Consider the following 18,138-nt stretch of genomic DNA (forward strand, 5'->3'; position numbering starts at 1 on the left):
ATATCCTGTAAACTGGAGATTTGGCCCATCCAGGGGGGAATTCCTCATATGGGGCAATGTCACACCATTCATCCAGGCTCCCCATTGGGGCATCCTTGTGAGATATGCTAATTTGTAAGGTCTATAAATTGTATATGCCATCTATGGGGGGTGTGTGTGTGTGTGTGTGCATTGCAGTGCACCCACCTCGGTGAAGTGGTGCATCATAAGGATCCTTATTAAAATACTGAAGTAAAAACCCTTATCCCTTAATTGTGGGACCCTTATCCCTTAACTGCATCTGGCTCTTAATTTTTTAGGGCCAGGGAAAGGTATCACCTCTGGGTTCACATCAATGGGGTAAGAAGTAGAATTCAGTCCACATGGCTGGCATTCTGAACATGCCAGGCATCGTAGATGGGATTTGGACTACAGAAGTGAATGAAGAATAATTTGTAGAATAAATTAACAGTAACTGAAAACCACAGTGAGTGTGTATATAGACCCCTACAACAATGGGGCAAACAGTTCCTGCTCAGATTAGTTCCATAAATCTGGTTACAGAGAGAAATTACTAGAGAAAGTTACACAAGCTGTGAAATGCACTTTGAGATAAACCAGAGATAAACCAGGGATATTGTTTTGCAATAACTACAAAAATAAGGCAGAAAAGTTCTCCATCTAGCTGAGGCACCAATAAGGCCTCAGCTGATGCCTGGACTGAGGTGTCCTGGGCAGCCTGACCATGGCACTCCAAGGAAGAGCAAGGAACAAACTTTTTAAGTCAAGTGAGCTGCTTGTGAACACACATGTGCTTGAACCTGAACGTGCTCTCCTTTCATTGTGGGCATCTCACACAAAAGCAAAATAAAAGCTCAGGTCCTCTTGGGCAAAGATAGCAAGCAACACTTGAATCTGCATAAACAGATGCCCTGGAGACAAGTGAAGCAGGATTCATCTTGAGTCTTCAAAAGCTCTCTACTAGAATGTGCAGACACAGCAGTAATTCTTTACTCTCCCCTTTCTGCCTACCTCTGCTGTCAGTATGAGGCAGCAGATGAACTTTAAGTGACATTTCCCTGACCACAGCTAATGGTCAGAAAAGTCAACTGCAGGAGTTCAGCTGGTGTTACAGGTAGTCCAGGAAAACTCTTGCACACAGAAGAACAAAGCAAGAAAAGAATCCCTGAGTAGGAAAAAAGAAAAACACATATGCATTTAATAGTAAGTAATGCAGAGCTGCTACAGGAATAATCTTGTAAAGAACACTTCCAGTCTCTCATGGCTAGTTCTCTGAAACGTGCACTGGGATGTAGCTCTCTGGGCTGGCAACATGACAGAGGATTTCATATTTGACCTCTGAAAATGTCAAGAGGGCACAAATCCTTCACTGCTTCCCTCAGCAATCTAGGATGAGGTTGATATGGTCAGAACAGGGTGTCTATTGTAAAATCATACTCCATTTGAAGTTAACTAATCCTTGCACATTTTTTGGCTTTGAAATTACTATTTAGACCAGACCTGTGGAGCAACTCTGTTAACTTTACTACAGCAAATAAAAAAAAAAGAAAAATATAATCCTGTGAAGAACTCTGAAGGAATAAGGCCCTGGGTGAGCTCTAAAGGAGTCCCTAAAGTGCAGATATGCCCCTTTTCCAGCCCCTACCACTGCCCTTCCCAGCCACTTGGCATTGATCCCTGCAAAACCGCTCCTGTGCCTCATAACCCATCTGGCTCACTCACCAGAGTGCTGCTCCATCCATTCCACTCAAAGCTATCCAAACTGACAAAGCTTTACCATTCTCAGCCAGATCAATGCATGTGAATGAGTGACTGAGCTGGTGGAGCAGAACCTGTGCAAACCACGGGGGTGTGGGGCAGCATTCCCACTCTGTCCACAGCCCTTAGGACCTGAAGCATCAGATATAACCACAGGGGATAAGGGATGAGGAAACTCCAATCACCTGATGCTTTCTGACTGCTCAGCCTGCATAAAATACACTAAACTATTCCTTACAGTAATTTGTCTAACCTGTTCTTGGAGACCTCTCATGAAAAAATGTAATATTATTGCAGAGAAATTATCCCACTACAAAAATCTTTTTACTATTTAAAAACCTTTCTGAATGTCTAACTTATATTTTCCTTCCTACTATTTATAGGAAGGAATAAATATATTTATTTGTTCTTTGTTCTCTACCTTACCTGCAAACATTACAGAGAATGATTTATTTTCTTCCTCTTTGCATCTATCCCTTTTGAAAACTTTGGTTCTCCTACCATTTTCTGATACACAAAATAACCAAAGGCAGTTGCTTCAACCTTCCCTTGCAGGTAACATTATCCAGACCTTTGCTTGTTTGATCTCTTTTGGAGTCCTTCCATTTAAGGTGCATTTTTGTTGAAGCCTAGTGTCCAGAACTGGGTACATATTCCAGCCTAGGCTTTACTGGCTGTTATAGAGATAACTGATTATTCAATAACACTTCTCAGCCCCATGTCCCAGGCAGTTTGCCTTGTTTGTGTACATAGAACAAACAACGTTCACTCGTGCTTGTCTCACAATCCACTAAAGGTCTCCAATCCTCTTCTGCAGAGCTGGTACCAAGCCAGCCACTCTTCATCCTCAATTCAAGCCACTGATTAGGTGTTACAAAACGTAGACATTCTGCCTTTTTCTTTCATTTTATTCCATAGTTGTTGGCTTCTCCAAACATTGGGAGTCCCGGTCCTGTCCTCCCCCCAGCCTACTAACCCAAAGCTTAATAAACAGATACACTGTTCCTTTGATTACTGAAAAATCACTGAAATATCAGTGAAAATAATCACAAATCACTGAAAATACTGAATGGTGTCAAACACTGAGTTTCTCCCTTCCCATCCCACGCAACAACCCTGCTCAACTCAACCTCCCAGTCTGAGGCTTATTCCACTCCTGTTCCCTCACAAGTTGCATAGGCAGCTTCAGTAGCCCCATCTTGCTTCCAAAAACATCAAGAAAGGCTGTTTCAAGCACCTTACTAAACCCAAGAAGTGCAAAACCACATTTAATACCCTGAATTCCCTGGGAAGCATTTTAACAAATATTTAGGCTGCTGGTAGATCCAGCTTCAGTAATGATCTCCTTTCCCCCCTTTTCCATGTCCCACGTGTTTCTGCCTTGCCGCTGATGCTCCAATTGTATTGCACAGGGAGCTCTATGGAAGTGTTGCTATAAAGTACCTCCTGCACCTCTCCATGGCACCTGCCCCTCTCCAAACTTAACCTGAATCCCTGATCTAACTGTCCAGCTACCTTTGAGTGAGCCCTGAGGAGAACAGAGTGCTGCCAGAGGAAAAAAAAAACACTGAACTTGCCAAACTACAACAGCAGTATGAGCTGTTGGGTTTTTGTTTTCCACTGTATGCAGAAAAGAAATAGTTGACAACGCAGAAGTAACTTCTGCAATGCCCAATTTCAGTTAGGTTACCTCCTGTCTGCCTTTTGATTTTATTTCTACATGATATATACATGGCATTTTCAACCTCAGTAAACTGCAGTTCCACTTTCTGCCCTCATTCCTGTACCTAGGTCTGGGACAAAGCATGTCAGTCTGTGGTTATGCTGACAAAATCATCTGTGGACTCTGATCACAGTTGTTTTGAAAGAGTTATTTTAACCTGGATTGGTATGCTGGTTTACAGCACAGCTCCACAAATAATAGTGTCAGCAAAGCTGAGCACAACTGCCCTGCCAGACAAAGTCAGAAATGAGAGGCTGAGTTTAAGGCCAGCACTGTAGCAGGAGCCCCATCCTGCTGAACCACAGCCCCCACATCTTCAAATTGCCCCATCCACCACAGGAAAACAGCCTGGTGTTACAAATGGCCCAACAAGCACTAAAAAAGGCTCAGTGACAGATGGGGCAATAGCATCACCAATGGGGCTGGAACAGCACAGTCCAGCAGGTGACCTGTTCTGAGCTGTTCACACTTTTGTTGCACCTGGACAACTGTGGCAGTTTGTAACATCTGCTGTTAGAAGGATGAGTTTTACCCCTCATCTTTAGATGACTGACAGCAGGACTTGATTTTCCTGCCACAGATGGGCTGGCTAGCAAGGATCTCATGAAATTCCTACCACAGCATCCTATTTCTTTAGTCTCTCTCTGCTGCCTGTTATGGAGCATTTTGAGGCTTCATCTCTGGAATTCCTGAAGCATTAGCATCTTTGTGGCCACACCCTCAGCTACTATGAGAAACCTCCCTGCACATCAATGATGCAACTGTTCTGTGCCTCCACCCTGCCTCAAAAATGTTGCAGCTATACACTGCAACTGTGTTCTTGCATCTGACCCCCCAAAACCAACCAGCAGCACACAAGACTGTCTACATTCACCTTTCCATACAAAGCCCAAAGATGAAAGTTGCTAATCTTCACTTCAAAGCAACGTTTTAATTCCCATGAAACAGGGTGCAAAATTGCAATGCCTGCGTTCAATGTTCCAGCAGTCCAAGCCACATTTTGCAAAAGGCAAAGTGCAAAATGAGTCACAGAACCACAGAATGGTTTGGGTTGGAAGAAACATTAAAGATCATGTAGTTCCAAACCCCCCTGCTATGGTTGCAGGGACACCTTCCACTAGATCAGATTGCACAAAATCCCATCCAGCCAGGCCTCGAGACACTGCTGCAAAGCATCAAACTGCTGCTGCTATAAACAACAGACTGAATGAAGGATCAGGAATCAAACCCAAATCTTCAACATAACAGCAAGACAAAAAGCTGGGCAAAACGGCCCGAACATTTCTGTTCAGGATTTACCCTGCAGTGTACAAAAGCAGATTTTAGCCATGCAAAGCTTTCAAAGATATTCATATGCAGACCTCCGAGTTCCTGTCACCTAGTGTGAGAAATAAGTGGAATCAGAACCACACTGAGACACTCTAAGAGTGAAACACAGCAGGGGAAGGGGACTGACCCAACTGCTGAGAAAAAGAGGTCAAAATACCCGTACACCCTGCATTTGCTTATACAGTAGACAGAAGACACTGAGGTTTGCACGGAACCAAACAGAGGGAAGAAGGAAAGGCAAAAGGATCTGCACAGATCCTCATAGCTCAAGTGCCTTGTGGGAAGCAGAGGCTGCAAAGCCTGCTGTAATCGGTAAATCACTACTCAAGGTTATCAGACTTGGAGACTGACAGAGGAGAGGAAGCACATGAGCTTTCCTTGGCCATAGTATCTACTTCACCATAGACAACAAGGTGATATTTCAACTGCAAATCAGTTGGTAAGACAACACACAATGTTTGTAGAAAGGCTACAGCTAAATTCAGAATACTGAGTCAAATACTTTGCTCCTCAGTTAGACTCATTCCTAAGGGAAAGGAAAAACCTTCCTTTGCTATGACGAAGAGACATATCCAAACCCAAACTCAGACATGCTGATTTAATTCAGAATGGCAGAAGGCCTTCTGCTGCAGCTACTCAGCCCTGCTCTCAACCAAAGTCTGGTTTCTCTCTCTTGTTTACTATGCTTTCGTAAAAAGATGAGATAAAGTGCTGCAAATAGGCTCGATGGCTTCCGCAGTTGGTTGAGGGTGGGGCTCCCACCCATAGGATTTGCTAAGAGACACAGAACTTGAACCACAGAGCAAGGCAGTTTTAGCACTTTCTTCCTCCCTTCATCTTCACCCCATTTTCAAAAAGCATTTCTCACAGCATGGAAGAAAAAGGTATTTAAAAACTGGGTCACATGCACAGAAGGAGTTGTCATCTTGCCAGTGGGGCAGTGTCAAAGAGCTGCTGCTGTGTGCTGCAGAAATATGAAAAAGGGGCTGGAGAATACACAGCTGAGGGAAGAGAGATCTCCATCAGCCTCCTTTTCTCCATTTGCAGCTCTGGGGAGTTTCTCATTCAGGACACAGAACTGATCACACTTCAGAATTCTTGATACCATACCTGGTCAATGACCTTGGATTAAGGCTAAAATAAGAGTGTCAAGTTAAAGACAGGAAAAGAAGCCACAACTGGTAAATCGTGATTATTCAAATCCCAAAATACATAAACCCAAAAAATTAAAAATTAAGACTATCATAAAAAAGTAAATGTAAATATGTTTATGAAGGTAAGAAACACATCTTTGGCATTCAAACAAATGCAGCTTGCCCTTCAGTGACACCCTTCAATGAGAATGTTGTTGTGACTGAAGGATTATGAGTGTTCCTAGTCCCAATTAGAGGAAAGACTGGAGAAAGGCTCCTTCCCACGTTGCTGCTGTTGCCAGCACTGCCAAAGCACAGCACCACAGATACAGAGCTGCAGCTTGTAGCAGCACTGCCCAGCTATTCCAGTCCACAGGGACACACACAGAAAAACTGCAGCCAAATGAAGTCCCTGTTAGCAGATTGCTTGGTGACCCCAGGCTGCTGGGGCAGCCAGAGCTGAGGTCCTGCCTCCCTGACACCCTGCCTCAGAGAGCCAGCCCTTCTCCTGGCTCAACATCCTGAACCTGCACAGCTCAGGCAGCTGTTTTGCCCAGGAAGAGCCATTTCCAGCTCCGTGCATTGGGCTTGCCCTGGCTGCAGAAGCACACAGGCAGGGGGAACTGTGGTACCCTGCCTCAGCTCTCTCACCATGGAGACACCCCCAGCTGAGCTACTTCCAACACCTGCAGCAGGCCCTGCTCCAGAAACCACTTTCAGCAAGGCTGTCAGTAACTTTAGTACAGCAGTATCTCGCTGATGATGCAGCTGAAGTTTACGGTTTTCATTAACTGTGTGAAAAGCCTAAAGGTTTGTCACAGTAAACATGAAATTATTAGCAGAAAGGACTAAGATTTTTCCAAGGCCCAACACTGAGTTAATTTAAAATCTAACATATGTGCAATTTCTCAGAAAGTTCATCCTCTTTAGAAGCAAAATGGAAATTGTCACCCATGGTAACAGTTATCAGATCTGTGGATGACTATGGCTATGGCTTTGTGTCAAAAAACATTCACAGCAAATACAAACAATGTATAATCTGCTCCATCCATCGCCATTAACTCTTGGCATTCAAAAGACACTACCAAAATCCTGAAATAAAAAAAGGCAAAGCTTCATTACAATCAGGATTATACCACCTCCAAACTGGAAAGGAAAACGGACACAAGGAAGTTCTACCAGGAACCCTCTGATCCATGCATTCGTGGACCAGACTCATGCCTGTGCCTTGCATAGATAATTGGCCTTTGCAAACTCTTCTGAAAACTTTCCAGAGTGCCCAGGGTGAGAAAGGCATGGGGTCACAAAAAGGAGAGACCACTCCCAGACAACAAGTAAGAATGAAGCTAAGACAACTGTGGGAACACAAAGGGAAAAAACTGCATTGCCTATCAGACTTTACCCCCCAGAACCATCACACTTCTCTTGCAACTGGCAGAGTTAAATCTTCTATCATGGCAGGGATCAAGGACCAAATGCAGCCTATCAAACACCTGAGCATGGTCTTCCTTCTACAGCTTCAGAAAGGGCAAACAGCACATTTCCATCCTAACACAATGAACTTTATTACTCCAGTCATGTCTTATTAATTACAGATCATATAAATGCATGGAAAACACACTCAGACAGATATCTAAAAATACAAGCAAAGCAGATGCAGTTATTAGTCCTCTAAGTCCTCAGCTTAAATGTACAGACAGCCTTCTACACACAAAGCCTGAAGGCTTTGAAATTGTGCTTTAAGAAAAATTATCTTAGTCAAATAACCAGCAAATAGTTCCTTGGAGACAAGTTATAGGTATACAATCAATTAAAAATAAAACCAGTTACAGATTTCTGTGCAACACACCAGAAATAGAAAAAAATGTAGAGGATAGCTGCAAGTGTCCTCTACTTTTTTTTAATTTATTTTACAATACTTGCTTAGTGTTCCAGCCTTATTCTCAGAGCATGACACTGAGTATATTAAAAGTCTAGCTGCAGCTTTATTTATTTAGTCCACATATATGTTTTTAACTCCTTGTCCTAAACAAAATTACAGTTCCAGCTTCAAAGCATGAAAGAGAAGCAGCTGCCAATGTGCAGAACAGCAGAGATAAAATGGCAGCAAAATGAAAATTTGTATTTTTGCTTTACTATTATAAATAGATTCCATAAAACTGCAGGAATGTCACTACAAAGATCTGGTATGTAAAGTGGTGAGAGAATGACGGGAACACGTTACGTAGCAGGAAGAAATATTTCAGGGTGTTAAAGCAATGGGTTTAGCTGCAGCTCTAATAGAACACTCCACAACCTTGAAATGTCGGCTGTGTAGCTACACTGCAACAATTCCAAGTCAGTAAAACTCCACCCAGGCATAGCAGTTCATCTATCCTGGCCCTTATGTAGAAGACAAAATATATCTGAGGTATGAAGAATTGCCCCTGAAGTCACGAGCACGATGGCAGCTGTAGGTTACTGCCATGTTCCAACAGCTTCCTGCCTCTCCTTTCTCTGACAAACACAGAAAGATGCTCCTACTTCCCAATTAACAGTTTAACAATTTATAAAACCTTTTTTTGCTTTTGTTTTATTTCTGACATTTACTATGTTCTACTGTAGCTATCGTATGTAACAGGAACCAATTGTTGACAGTCTCCTTCAATTAGCACACACACACTAAATCAACAAGACTGATAATTAGAAATAAGAATAAATAAGAAAATATGAACATAAATATTAATTATAGAGCCATGTAGCAATAAAGCTAGAAGTGCATTATTTTCAAGTACTTAAAAAATTATTTTTTTCTAAACTGAGAAGTGGTTAGACTATTAGGTAAAGGCTAAAGCAGAAATAGCATTTTTAGCTACCCTACACAAACACAAGTGTGGATGTATGGCCAAATCTTGGGGCTGACATGTTGAACTCTAGAGACATGATTTAACCTTACAAACTTACATGTGGCAAGCAGTTTGCTTCCCAAGTAAGTATCTCAAAGATCCTTAGGTTTTTGTGATGGTAGCTGGGCTGGACACAGAAGAGCAGCAGCTACAAGCTTTTTCTAGATGATGATCAACACTGATATGCAAAAGCATAACCTGTGTTCTGTATTCTTAAATCACCAGTTGTCTCCAGTAAATAGCAATTTCTTCAAAAATCATTCTAAGCAATGTCTCACAGACCCCCAAAAAAGCAAATACTGCATTTTAGTTTTATAACAAGTATTATCTTTTGTCCACTACCCCTATTGCTAATAAAAAATGCAGCAAGTGATATGAAAGGCCTAATGAGATGATAATCATTAGACTGACTGCTGTAATTACAGTAATTTCTAATCATGTGCCATGTTGGAATTGAACCATGGCACACTCCCCTCATGGAGTCTGAGGATAAAATAAACTCTTGTACTCTGAAATAAGCTCAATCATGCAGCAGGCTGCACGTCCCAGCAGAAACTGTACCAGAGTGTTGGTTGGTAGCACAGACCCAGGGCATGGAAACACCTCAGCACCTGGTAAAGCCCTCCCATCAGAACCTCCATGCACAAACTCCATCCCCTTTGGATCTGCACACAGCCACGTGTTCTGCATCCCAGAACACAAACATACAGAGTAGTGGGATGTGGGCACAAAAACTGGCAAAGATCAGATACACTGAAGTGAAAAAGAAGCTCCTGGAAATTCTCAGCCTGTACAGCAGCCTCCTTCTAGCTTGCAGTGCAGGCAGTGCCCTTTTCAAAGCATGCCTGTGTCATTTTTCAGACTCACACAGCACTACTACAGAGAAACACAGGGCACATTCCCAGAAATTATCTACTTCTGCTTCACCTGCTTGGATAGATGTGATGGTCAAAACAACTTTCCTGCAGGATTGTGCCATATGACAACCTTGCATTTTTGCCTGTGTTTAGTGCTTGCAGGCAGAAGCCAAAGACCACAATCTTGATGGATAAAACAAACGGCATGTGAAGCTTTAAATCTTGCAAAAGAGAAAAAGAGCCACATATTTTGCATAACAGAGTATCGCTACATTTGCCAAATGTCTTTCCCCTAAAAATTTTTGCTGTTTTAGTTGAAGATACTTTCCACATAACTTTCTACTCAGATGTGCATTAGCTACTGTTTTAAACACTGTCTCCAAGAGTGAAAAATGGGGTGTTTGATATTCCCCCCCAAAACCTTCCAATAGCCATAACCTTTAAATTCGATACTAAAAAATGACAGCATCTGACTGTTCTTCTACAGCACAACAGAGTTCAAAGAGTTGAGCACAGACAGCAGATTTTGTATAACTTGTATTTTGTGAAGACAAGAAGATGAAAATCATCTCTGCATAGCTACAAAAAAATGCAAATAGCAAAAAGGCTTGTCTATTTGCACTGTTAAAAAATAGGCCAAAACCTGAATAAACATAAAAAAACAGCTCTCCTTTTTTCAAGATACTGTCATTCTAACTGTGATCACAGATATGTTAGCTGCAGGTGAAGACTTGCTTCCCACCATTTTTCTAAGGGCAATTGAGAATTTTAATCTTGAACTAATGAATCCTGCTACTAGTAAAAGGTTACACAAAGTGGAAAGAGAAAGCAAGAAGAATTAATGAAGCACAAAATGTTATTATTTTGAATCCTCTTTCACTGCCTGTAAATGCTTTATTTCTTACTACAATACTCTAATCTTTCAGTGGAGCAAAGACCCACTGTAGGTGGCTAGTGGGTTGGGAAGGTTAAGTGAGATTAAGTGTACTTGGTAAAAAAATGTTGAAACATTTGCCTTTCCACTCTACCATATAAACAAAATTCCACATGGGACTAAGTAAGCAATTCATAGTTCTGTTATGAACAAGCACAGCAGGAGTAGCATGACTCTCACTCGCACTTAAGGGTGACACAAATGTGTCATCTCCCACTCCTCATATTTACAGTGTCCAAAAACCTTGTGTTGATGGAAGCCTGAAATGAAATTTCTCTTTTAGGGCACCAATTTGCAGAATAAATCTTATGTGGGGTTTAGATTCAGTCAGGAGAACCAGAGGTACCAATGGGAGTTTGCACAGTACCATAGCTTGTAATGTAAAACAAAACCTTTCACTTCTCCCACACTTGGCTCAGGGATTTTTCCATGGCTGTTTGCCTCAAGATATACAGGAACTGATCTGTAGGACAGGCTAATCCAAAGGAACAGGAGGAAAGCACAGTAAGACCAAAAGAGAAACCAAGTTGATGCTGAGGAAGTGACATCCCCACTCTGGATGTGAAGGTGAATTGGAGGTGTGGTGCCAGACAAGCTGCAGTCTGCTACCATGGGCTGAATGCATATTAGCTCTAGGCAGAATATTTTCCATTTTACTTTCATTCCAATTTAATCCAGCTCTCAAACTTCATTTTATGATGCAAAGCAAGGCACAGCAGGCAGGTGCAATCAGGGGCTTCACTTCAAAAACACATTCCTGATACAAGCTGTAATGCAGATAGAACTGCAACCATCACAGTTCTCTCAAGAGTGTTAAGACTCTCCAGATGGAAAATAAAGGAAGAAAAGAAGCCAACCAGCATCTGCCATGGAAAGAGCACTCCAGCTCTTTTGGTTCAGTACCAAAGCATGCTCTGGATTCCAGCTTTTATACTTTTGTTGAATCATCATGAAGGACTGTGTGGGGCTTGGTTCCTGGCTAACAAACTCAAGAGGGACACACAAGTCCAGCGCAGCCATGTCCAGTAGCAGATGACAGCAGAACAAGATAAAGTACCTCAGTGTTTTCACAGACAAAAGGTACAGGCCAGACAGAAGAAAGGAAGAAAGAATACAGGATACTTGCATATTCCCAGCAGTAAAAAAAAAGTCTGTTCTGAAACTCCTGAAAGTAGATGTTGAGCTGTCATGGTGCTGAGATGCCTTCTGGAGGAACATGGTCCCTGGTCATCCTCTGTACTTCTCAGGTTAAAAATGGGATTTTTTTCTTTATGAATCACAATTTATCTCACATCTGATCTTCTCTCCAAAAACTGCCCAGGCAAATTACATTTTAAACATTTCCCTATGTGTGGTTATTTCCAGCTGGCAGGTATGGGTAAATGATACCATTACTTGGGAGAAACTAATTTCAAATCATGTTTAGAACAGATGTGTTAAAGGAGGTTTTCTCCACTGCAGAAAGGATCAGTGTTTCTTTTAATGTGTTGCCAGTATTTTCACAAAGTGTTTTTCTTTGGTCCATCACAAAATTCACATGTAAGAGATATAAATGAAGCAACGAAGGGCACAAATCTGCAAAGACTAGTAATTTACACTATGTTTTAAATAAATTTAAGACTCACTAATTATTCTGGATGCCTTACTTGAATTACTTGCAAGGGCCTCATTTTCAAAAGGCCTGGAAAACAGACCCCTCTCAGGAATCACAAGTTTGGCCAGGCACACTTTGAAGAAAGCCAGTACTGAACATAAGTTAATAAAGTATTTGCATACATATCCACCTAAAGCAGGACACCACAAAGAAGTCAGGAACACTTTCTTCTGAGAAGCATTAGTAAAAAGGCAGTCACTGGCACACCAGTCTTTCATCCAAAAGCAAGTAAGTGTATTCTGTAGAAGCTTGTATACAAGCTCCTCAGATTAAAAAAGAGACAACAGGTATGATATATCCAGACAGCACAATCTTTTCTTTTTGCTTTGGTAACACAATTTTAAGCAGAGGTCCCAGAAACCTCTTGAAGAACATTACTGCCATCCTGCAATCCACTCCAGCTGACAGAGTGCTGCTGACAGGTTCATTCAGACAGAGAGCTGACATCAAACCTTCAGCCCTCAGCAAAGTCTAAGTCACAGCGCTGTGTCATATTACAGTGTGCACCCCAGAAACAGAAGAAATGAGAAAATCCTCATTACTACACCATCTTCAAGTAAAGCTTCTGAAACAGGGCAGCAGGAAAGCTTTTGAAAGAAGAAAATACATATCTGATCTACTGCATTTTACTACAGCTGCTGCGTGAAACTGAGAGGACCTCAAAAATAACATATTTGCTGTGTGGTCTTGCTTCAATTTGTTACCTCTAAGTCATCTAGTTCAGAGGTACCAAAGCATGACAAAACTTATTTGTCACCTTTTTTGCATTTCTGGGGGAAGGAGGGGAGCAAAACAGAAAAATACCTTCTCCAACGCTAATCTGACACTGAAAGCTTGGCTTTAGGGTAGATCCTGTTTACCCAGAAAAGTACATGTTCTCTGCCTGCACAGATTTTTGCCTTTCCCTGCAAGAAGGGCAATGACTGATGCCCATAGGGCTCATTCTAGCTGTTTTCTAGCTACAAACATAAAAGAGGGTCCTTTGTTGGTTGACATCTTGTACACCATGCCTGGTTTTGGTCAGTTTATGGAATATGTACACACGAAGTTACAAGTGCCTCAGAGATCTGGGGAGCTGCCACACTGTAAAAACAGAAACTGCAGAGGCAGGAAGCCTGTTAAAAGAGTGATTACCAGCATGGGTCAAGTATCTAAGGCACTTCTAACATAGTATGTTCTCCAGAAGACTGTGCACTGAGCTGAAACACAAGCCTCCTTTTGCAGTACAGTTACACTTGCAGCCATTGCACTCTTCCACAGAATTGGAGGTGGCACCAACACTTGAGAAGGACCAGGCTGGGTGGGACAGGGTGGGGCTCCTACAGATGATGTTTTCCATGCAGAAGCAGAGAACCTCACCTTTTGAATCATATGGGAACCATCCCCCACCAAAAAACATGCAGAAAACCAGCAGGGCAAAGAATGAAGTGGTACTTACGCGGCATGATCCCTTGGCTCACCAACTCCTCCCGCGTGCGTCGCTGCTGGAGCTTCAACTGCAGCACTGCACAGCAGAGAGAAGGGAAAGAAGGAAACCCATCAGTGCAAGAAACAACTGAGGAGACATTTTCAAATGCATCTTGTTTTCTTCTTTGGATGCCAAGGCACTGGCGAGCAGCAGAAGGGAAAGACCCCCCGTCCCACCCCGCCGCCCTGCCCTCCTGCAATTGCAGAAGTGGCCCCCAGCAGTCAGGTTTCCGTAGGCTGCTGCAGCCAGGGGCAGAGGAAGTTGCGCAGGGTCTTGGCAGGGTGATAAAAATCCACAAAGCCAGGCCTGTTTCTCAGTTCTTTCTAGAGCACCAACTGCTTTCCAAACCATTAATATTAAAAAACAAACAAAGAGAAACACCAGCTGACAGTCCTCCAATAAACACGGAGTGACACCCCAGCTGCTAATGACTCCTGAAAACTCTAATTACTATGTGCAGATTAAACGATATGTCAAAATTGTTGGTCGTTACTCTAAATTACAAGGCAGATTTCCTTCCTCAGCTCAGAAATTCACCTTCAGAAATGTCTCGTGAAAGTGAAATACCATGGATACATCTAGAAGTGTCCTTCCACTACAAAAGGAATCCCCTTATCACTAGAATTTTTCCTATTTATTTTAGCATAACAGAACATATTCATGGCCTGTGTAAAATGCAATTAGTTGGGGTTTTTTTTAGTGCAAATCCCCGGAATACTCATAATTTCAAGATTTAGATTACAACAGCAGCTTCCCTTTAAACTATACAATCAAAGCAACATTCTAGATTGTTCTTACAGTCAAAGACACCTTCCATATGAAAGCAACCTTTCAAAACTGAAGAAAAAATTCACATGGAACACACATCTCAAAATAGGACAACCTGAGTATCACTGAATCCCATTTGCAATCAAGCCCAAACTCCTAAGCATGCTCAACATAAAGTATTATAAAATGAATGGCAATGCATCTCATCTCCCCTGTTCTAATTTGAATTTCTCCTCTGCCTTTTTTCGAGTCCACATAATGAAAGCCCACACGAATGTTGTGGAACCACTACAGAGCAAAACTGCTCTACAGCAATCTCATTATAACCCTTATGTCTCCTTTCTTAACTACTTTGTTTGTCCAGTACACTAATTTCATACATTATATCCAAATTTGTATTGTACACTCCCTAAAGTAGAGATCAAAAACTTTAGGAAGATGCCACTTTGTCTACTTACAGACATCACCACATTTTACCTGTTTCTTTCAACCTCCTATCTGCAGTTTGCATTTCACTAAGATACATCTTCCAATATGGGTTCTGGTCTTCATATGTATTAAAAAATAGATCCATCTCTTCCTTTCTATGGTTGTTTCCATAGCACCTAATCACCCTCACTTAAATCACATTTAACTTTCTTCTTGGATTTTTCTGGCTTCCACGTCCATTGACTCTTGATGTACCTTTCTCTGAAACTCTTTATGACAGTGAGAGGAATACCTCCTACCAGTGGAAATACCTCTGTGCACACAGAGTGCAAACAAGTTACCTCTCTTCTGTTTCTCAAGACAAACTATGATTTCTTAATATATGCATCCTGGGCAGGAAACTACTTTCTTTTAGTACATGGAAGTGAGAGAGGGGAGGAGGATGTACAGAGCACCATGGTAATTCTGTGTGGGATCAGCCAAGAGCCAGAAGGAGGAGGAGGGAACAGAGAGGGGAAGGAACAGGCCCTTCATTTGGCTGTGAAACTGCAAACAGAAGTGGTAGTTCCAGACTCTTCCTCCCACCCAGCATGAGATCGCACTTCAACTTCTGTGCTAGTGTGAGGGCTAGCACAGCTCACAGACAGCCTGCTCACAGAGCTTCTCATTTGCTGGGCTCCTTTTGAGGTTATCAAAACCCAAATCTTGATCTAACACCTGGCACTTGATCTAACACCTTGCTGAGAGAGAGAGACAGTGTCAAACCTCTCACTCTCCCCATCACCTCTCATGTTTGCCTGACTGTCCTGGTGGCTGGACTCACGGACAGGGACCACAGCCCAGTCAAAACAGGCACCAGTTTTTGCATTAGTGAGTTGAAGAGGATGACCACAAAGCCAGGAGCTGTAGTGGAACAACCAGGAGCCCTGGTATTTGCCGGCACTGAAGGTGGGAGTTGGACTTCACCCTTCCAACAGCACACTGCCACTAAGTGATTTCTGCCCCATTAGGAGCAGCCTATTGAATCTCTGCATGGCATTACTTCCCCTACTGAGCCCATATATCCATCCCCTAAATTAGCACATCTTACTAAATGTATACAGGCAAGGCACAAACCCATAGCAGCAGCCCATCTCCCCAGCAGACAATCTCATTATTACTCATGCCTTCTGTTTACACACCTAGTAACGAATGTTAGCTCTTTCTGCCACTCACTTGCTACAACCATCAACCTTCCCTCACATTTCTAACCACACCTACTGTTTCCCTTTCACCTCCCAGCCAGGGATTTTCAACTAAAATCTCCCCACACAGGTGTGGCCGGCATTTCTTGCTCCTGGATGCACATCTCTATTGTCACCCATATTAATGTGCATTTTGCTCAACCGCCGCAGTTTGCCTAAATGATCTAAACTTTTTTCTTATTTATGTCACAATTTATTCCTCCACTAGTATTTGTTCTGTCCACACTGTTACAGCCTCTTGCATCTGTTTCCAGACTACACTGGGTTGAGCTCCACCAGAAATACTTTTCTGCTTTCTATGATTACAACCAGTTCTGAATCCAATGGACGTGTTCAAGGCCAGTTTGGATGAGGCTTGGAGCAACCCGGACTAGTGGAAGATGTCCCTGCCCATGGGAATTGGTCCTTAAGGTCCCTTCCAACACAAACCCTTTTAGGATTCCACGAAAAAAATGGGCAAAAAATCAATATGGAAGAAAATTACTGCAGTTTCTGGTAAAGGAGTGAGACTTGGCAGGTCCTAAATTCAAATATACTTCTTGAAACCCAAATACACCATGCTACTAAGTTAAAGATGTTAGAAAAGTCTGTTGCACCTAGACAAAACCCCTAGCAACCACATTTCACTTATCCAAATGACAGAATCACATTTGAGCAGACCTGTTTTCACAAACTGAAAACCTGATCAGTGTGATTATACTGCTATTCTTATACCACCTACATTCTTGATCAAATTTTCCATTGTTTTTTTCCTGGAACTGACAGCAGATGAGCCACTCTTTACTCACTCACCCTTTGTCAGCAATGATGCAAAACGTTATCACTCTTTTGCTCTTCTGAAGTCTCCCTGCTGTTCCCAGATTTATTAAAAATGACTCTCAGTCAGACTGCTAGAGACCTTATCAAATGACTTAAAATTCCCCTCCTGACTGCAGCCACCCTTGCAAATTTTCTAAAGATATCTTATTTCTTTATTAGTTACCATTTTTCTCTACCAATTATATGCACCTTTTATTTTTAAACCCTATGTCCCTTCACAGCAAGAAACTAGCAACTGTCAAGAGAACTAAACTGAAGAACAGGAGAAAAAAGTAATTTTCAGGACCCTTTTTATAAGCACTAAGTAATTCCTGGGGTTTATGAATGTATATACATACATATTAAGCACAAGTTATAATCAGCCATAAAGTACTTTTTTTTCCCAATACAGCTTACTTTTTGGCAGGGAGGAGGGCAAAAAGGATTATTTCAGTTCACTCCTAAATACATTTTGGCTTAACTAAGTACTTGGAGTTCCCAATGCCACTTCATATATTTAGGAGATCACCTGTTTACATGTTCAAGTGTGTGAATCCTATATATAGATTAACAGATGTCCCAAGCACCAGTCCAAGGCTGTTGTACGTGGAGCTCAGCCAAAGGTCTAGAATGACCAGAGAAATTCAAAGCTACTCTAGGACAGAATGAAGTGTAAGTCTTTCAGTCACTAATGGACAATGTTCTCTTTCCTTTATCCCTGTACTTAACCTGTAAATTAATTTTCAATTTAAGAATAAATGAGGTCATACAAAGAGCAGTGTATAACTGCTGGCTAGAAAATAAGTTCCAAACTGGTGCCCTTCTGCTATATGCAATATTTTGTGGGATTTGTATCCTTGTCAGATTTTCCCACTCAAAGGTGGGCATAACTTTTTTCACAAGTATGAAATGTTACCAATTAAATTTTGAACAATGTTTTCATATCACTAGTGGACCATTCCAAGAATTAGTAAAACATTCCAGAGAAATCTGGGAGCTAAGACAGAGGACCACTGCCAGCAGTTTAAGAAGGGTAGAGGAGAACTGCACTGGTGGGAGATGTATTAAATGACAAATAATATTGTGATACAGCTACTACCAACAGAGTCACCCTATTAGTAAATACAGCATGTCATGATTATTTTGTGTTCATCTTAG

General features: G+C 41.9%; 1 protein-coding gene across 1 annotated transcript in view; it reads right to left on the reverse strand.

Moving 5' to 3' along the window:
• Positions 1-18,138, reverse strand: part of MRTFA (myocardin related transcription factor A) — a 77,600-nt gene that overhangs the window by 16,757 nt on the left and 42,705 nt on the right. Inside the window, exon 2 of the mRNA XM_071422967.1 lies at positions 13,712-13,777. Coding sequence (XP_071279068.1) covers positions 13,712-13,718 — 7 coding nt within the window. The 5' untranslated portion in view covers positions 13,719-13,777. The remainder of the gene's footprint in view (positions 1-13,711; positions 13,778-18,138) is intronic.

Source organism: Agelaius tricolor, unplaced genomic scaffold (assembly GCF_023055355.1).
Source record: "Agelaius tricolor isolate 1412-34295 unplaced genomic scaffold, bAgeTri1.0.p SCAF_3, whole genome shotgun sequence".
In the NCBI taxonomy this organism is placed as follows: domain Eukaryota; kingdom Metazoa; phylum Chordata; class Aves; order Passeriformes; family Icteridae; genus Agelaius; species Agelaius tricolor.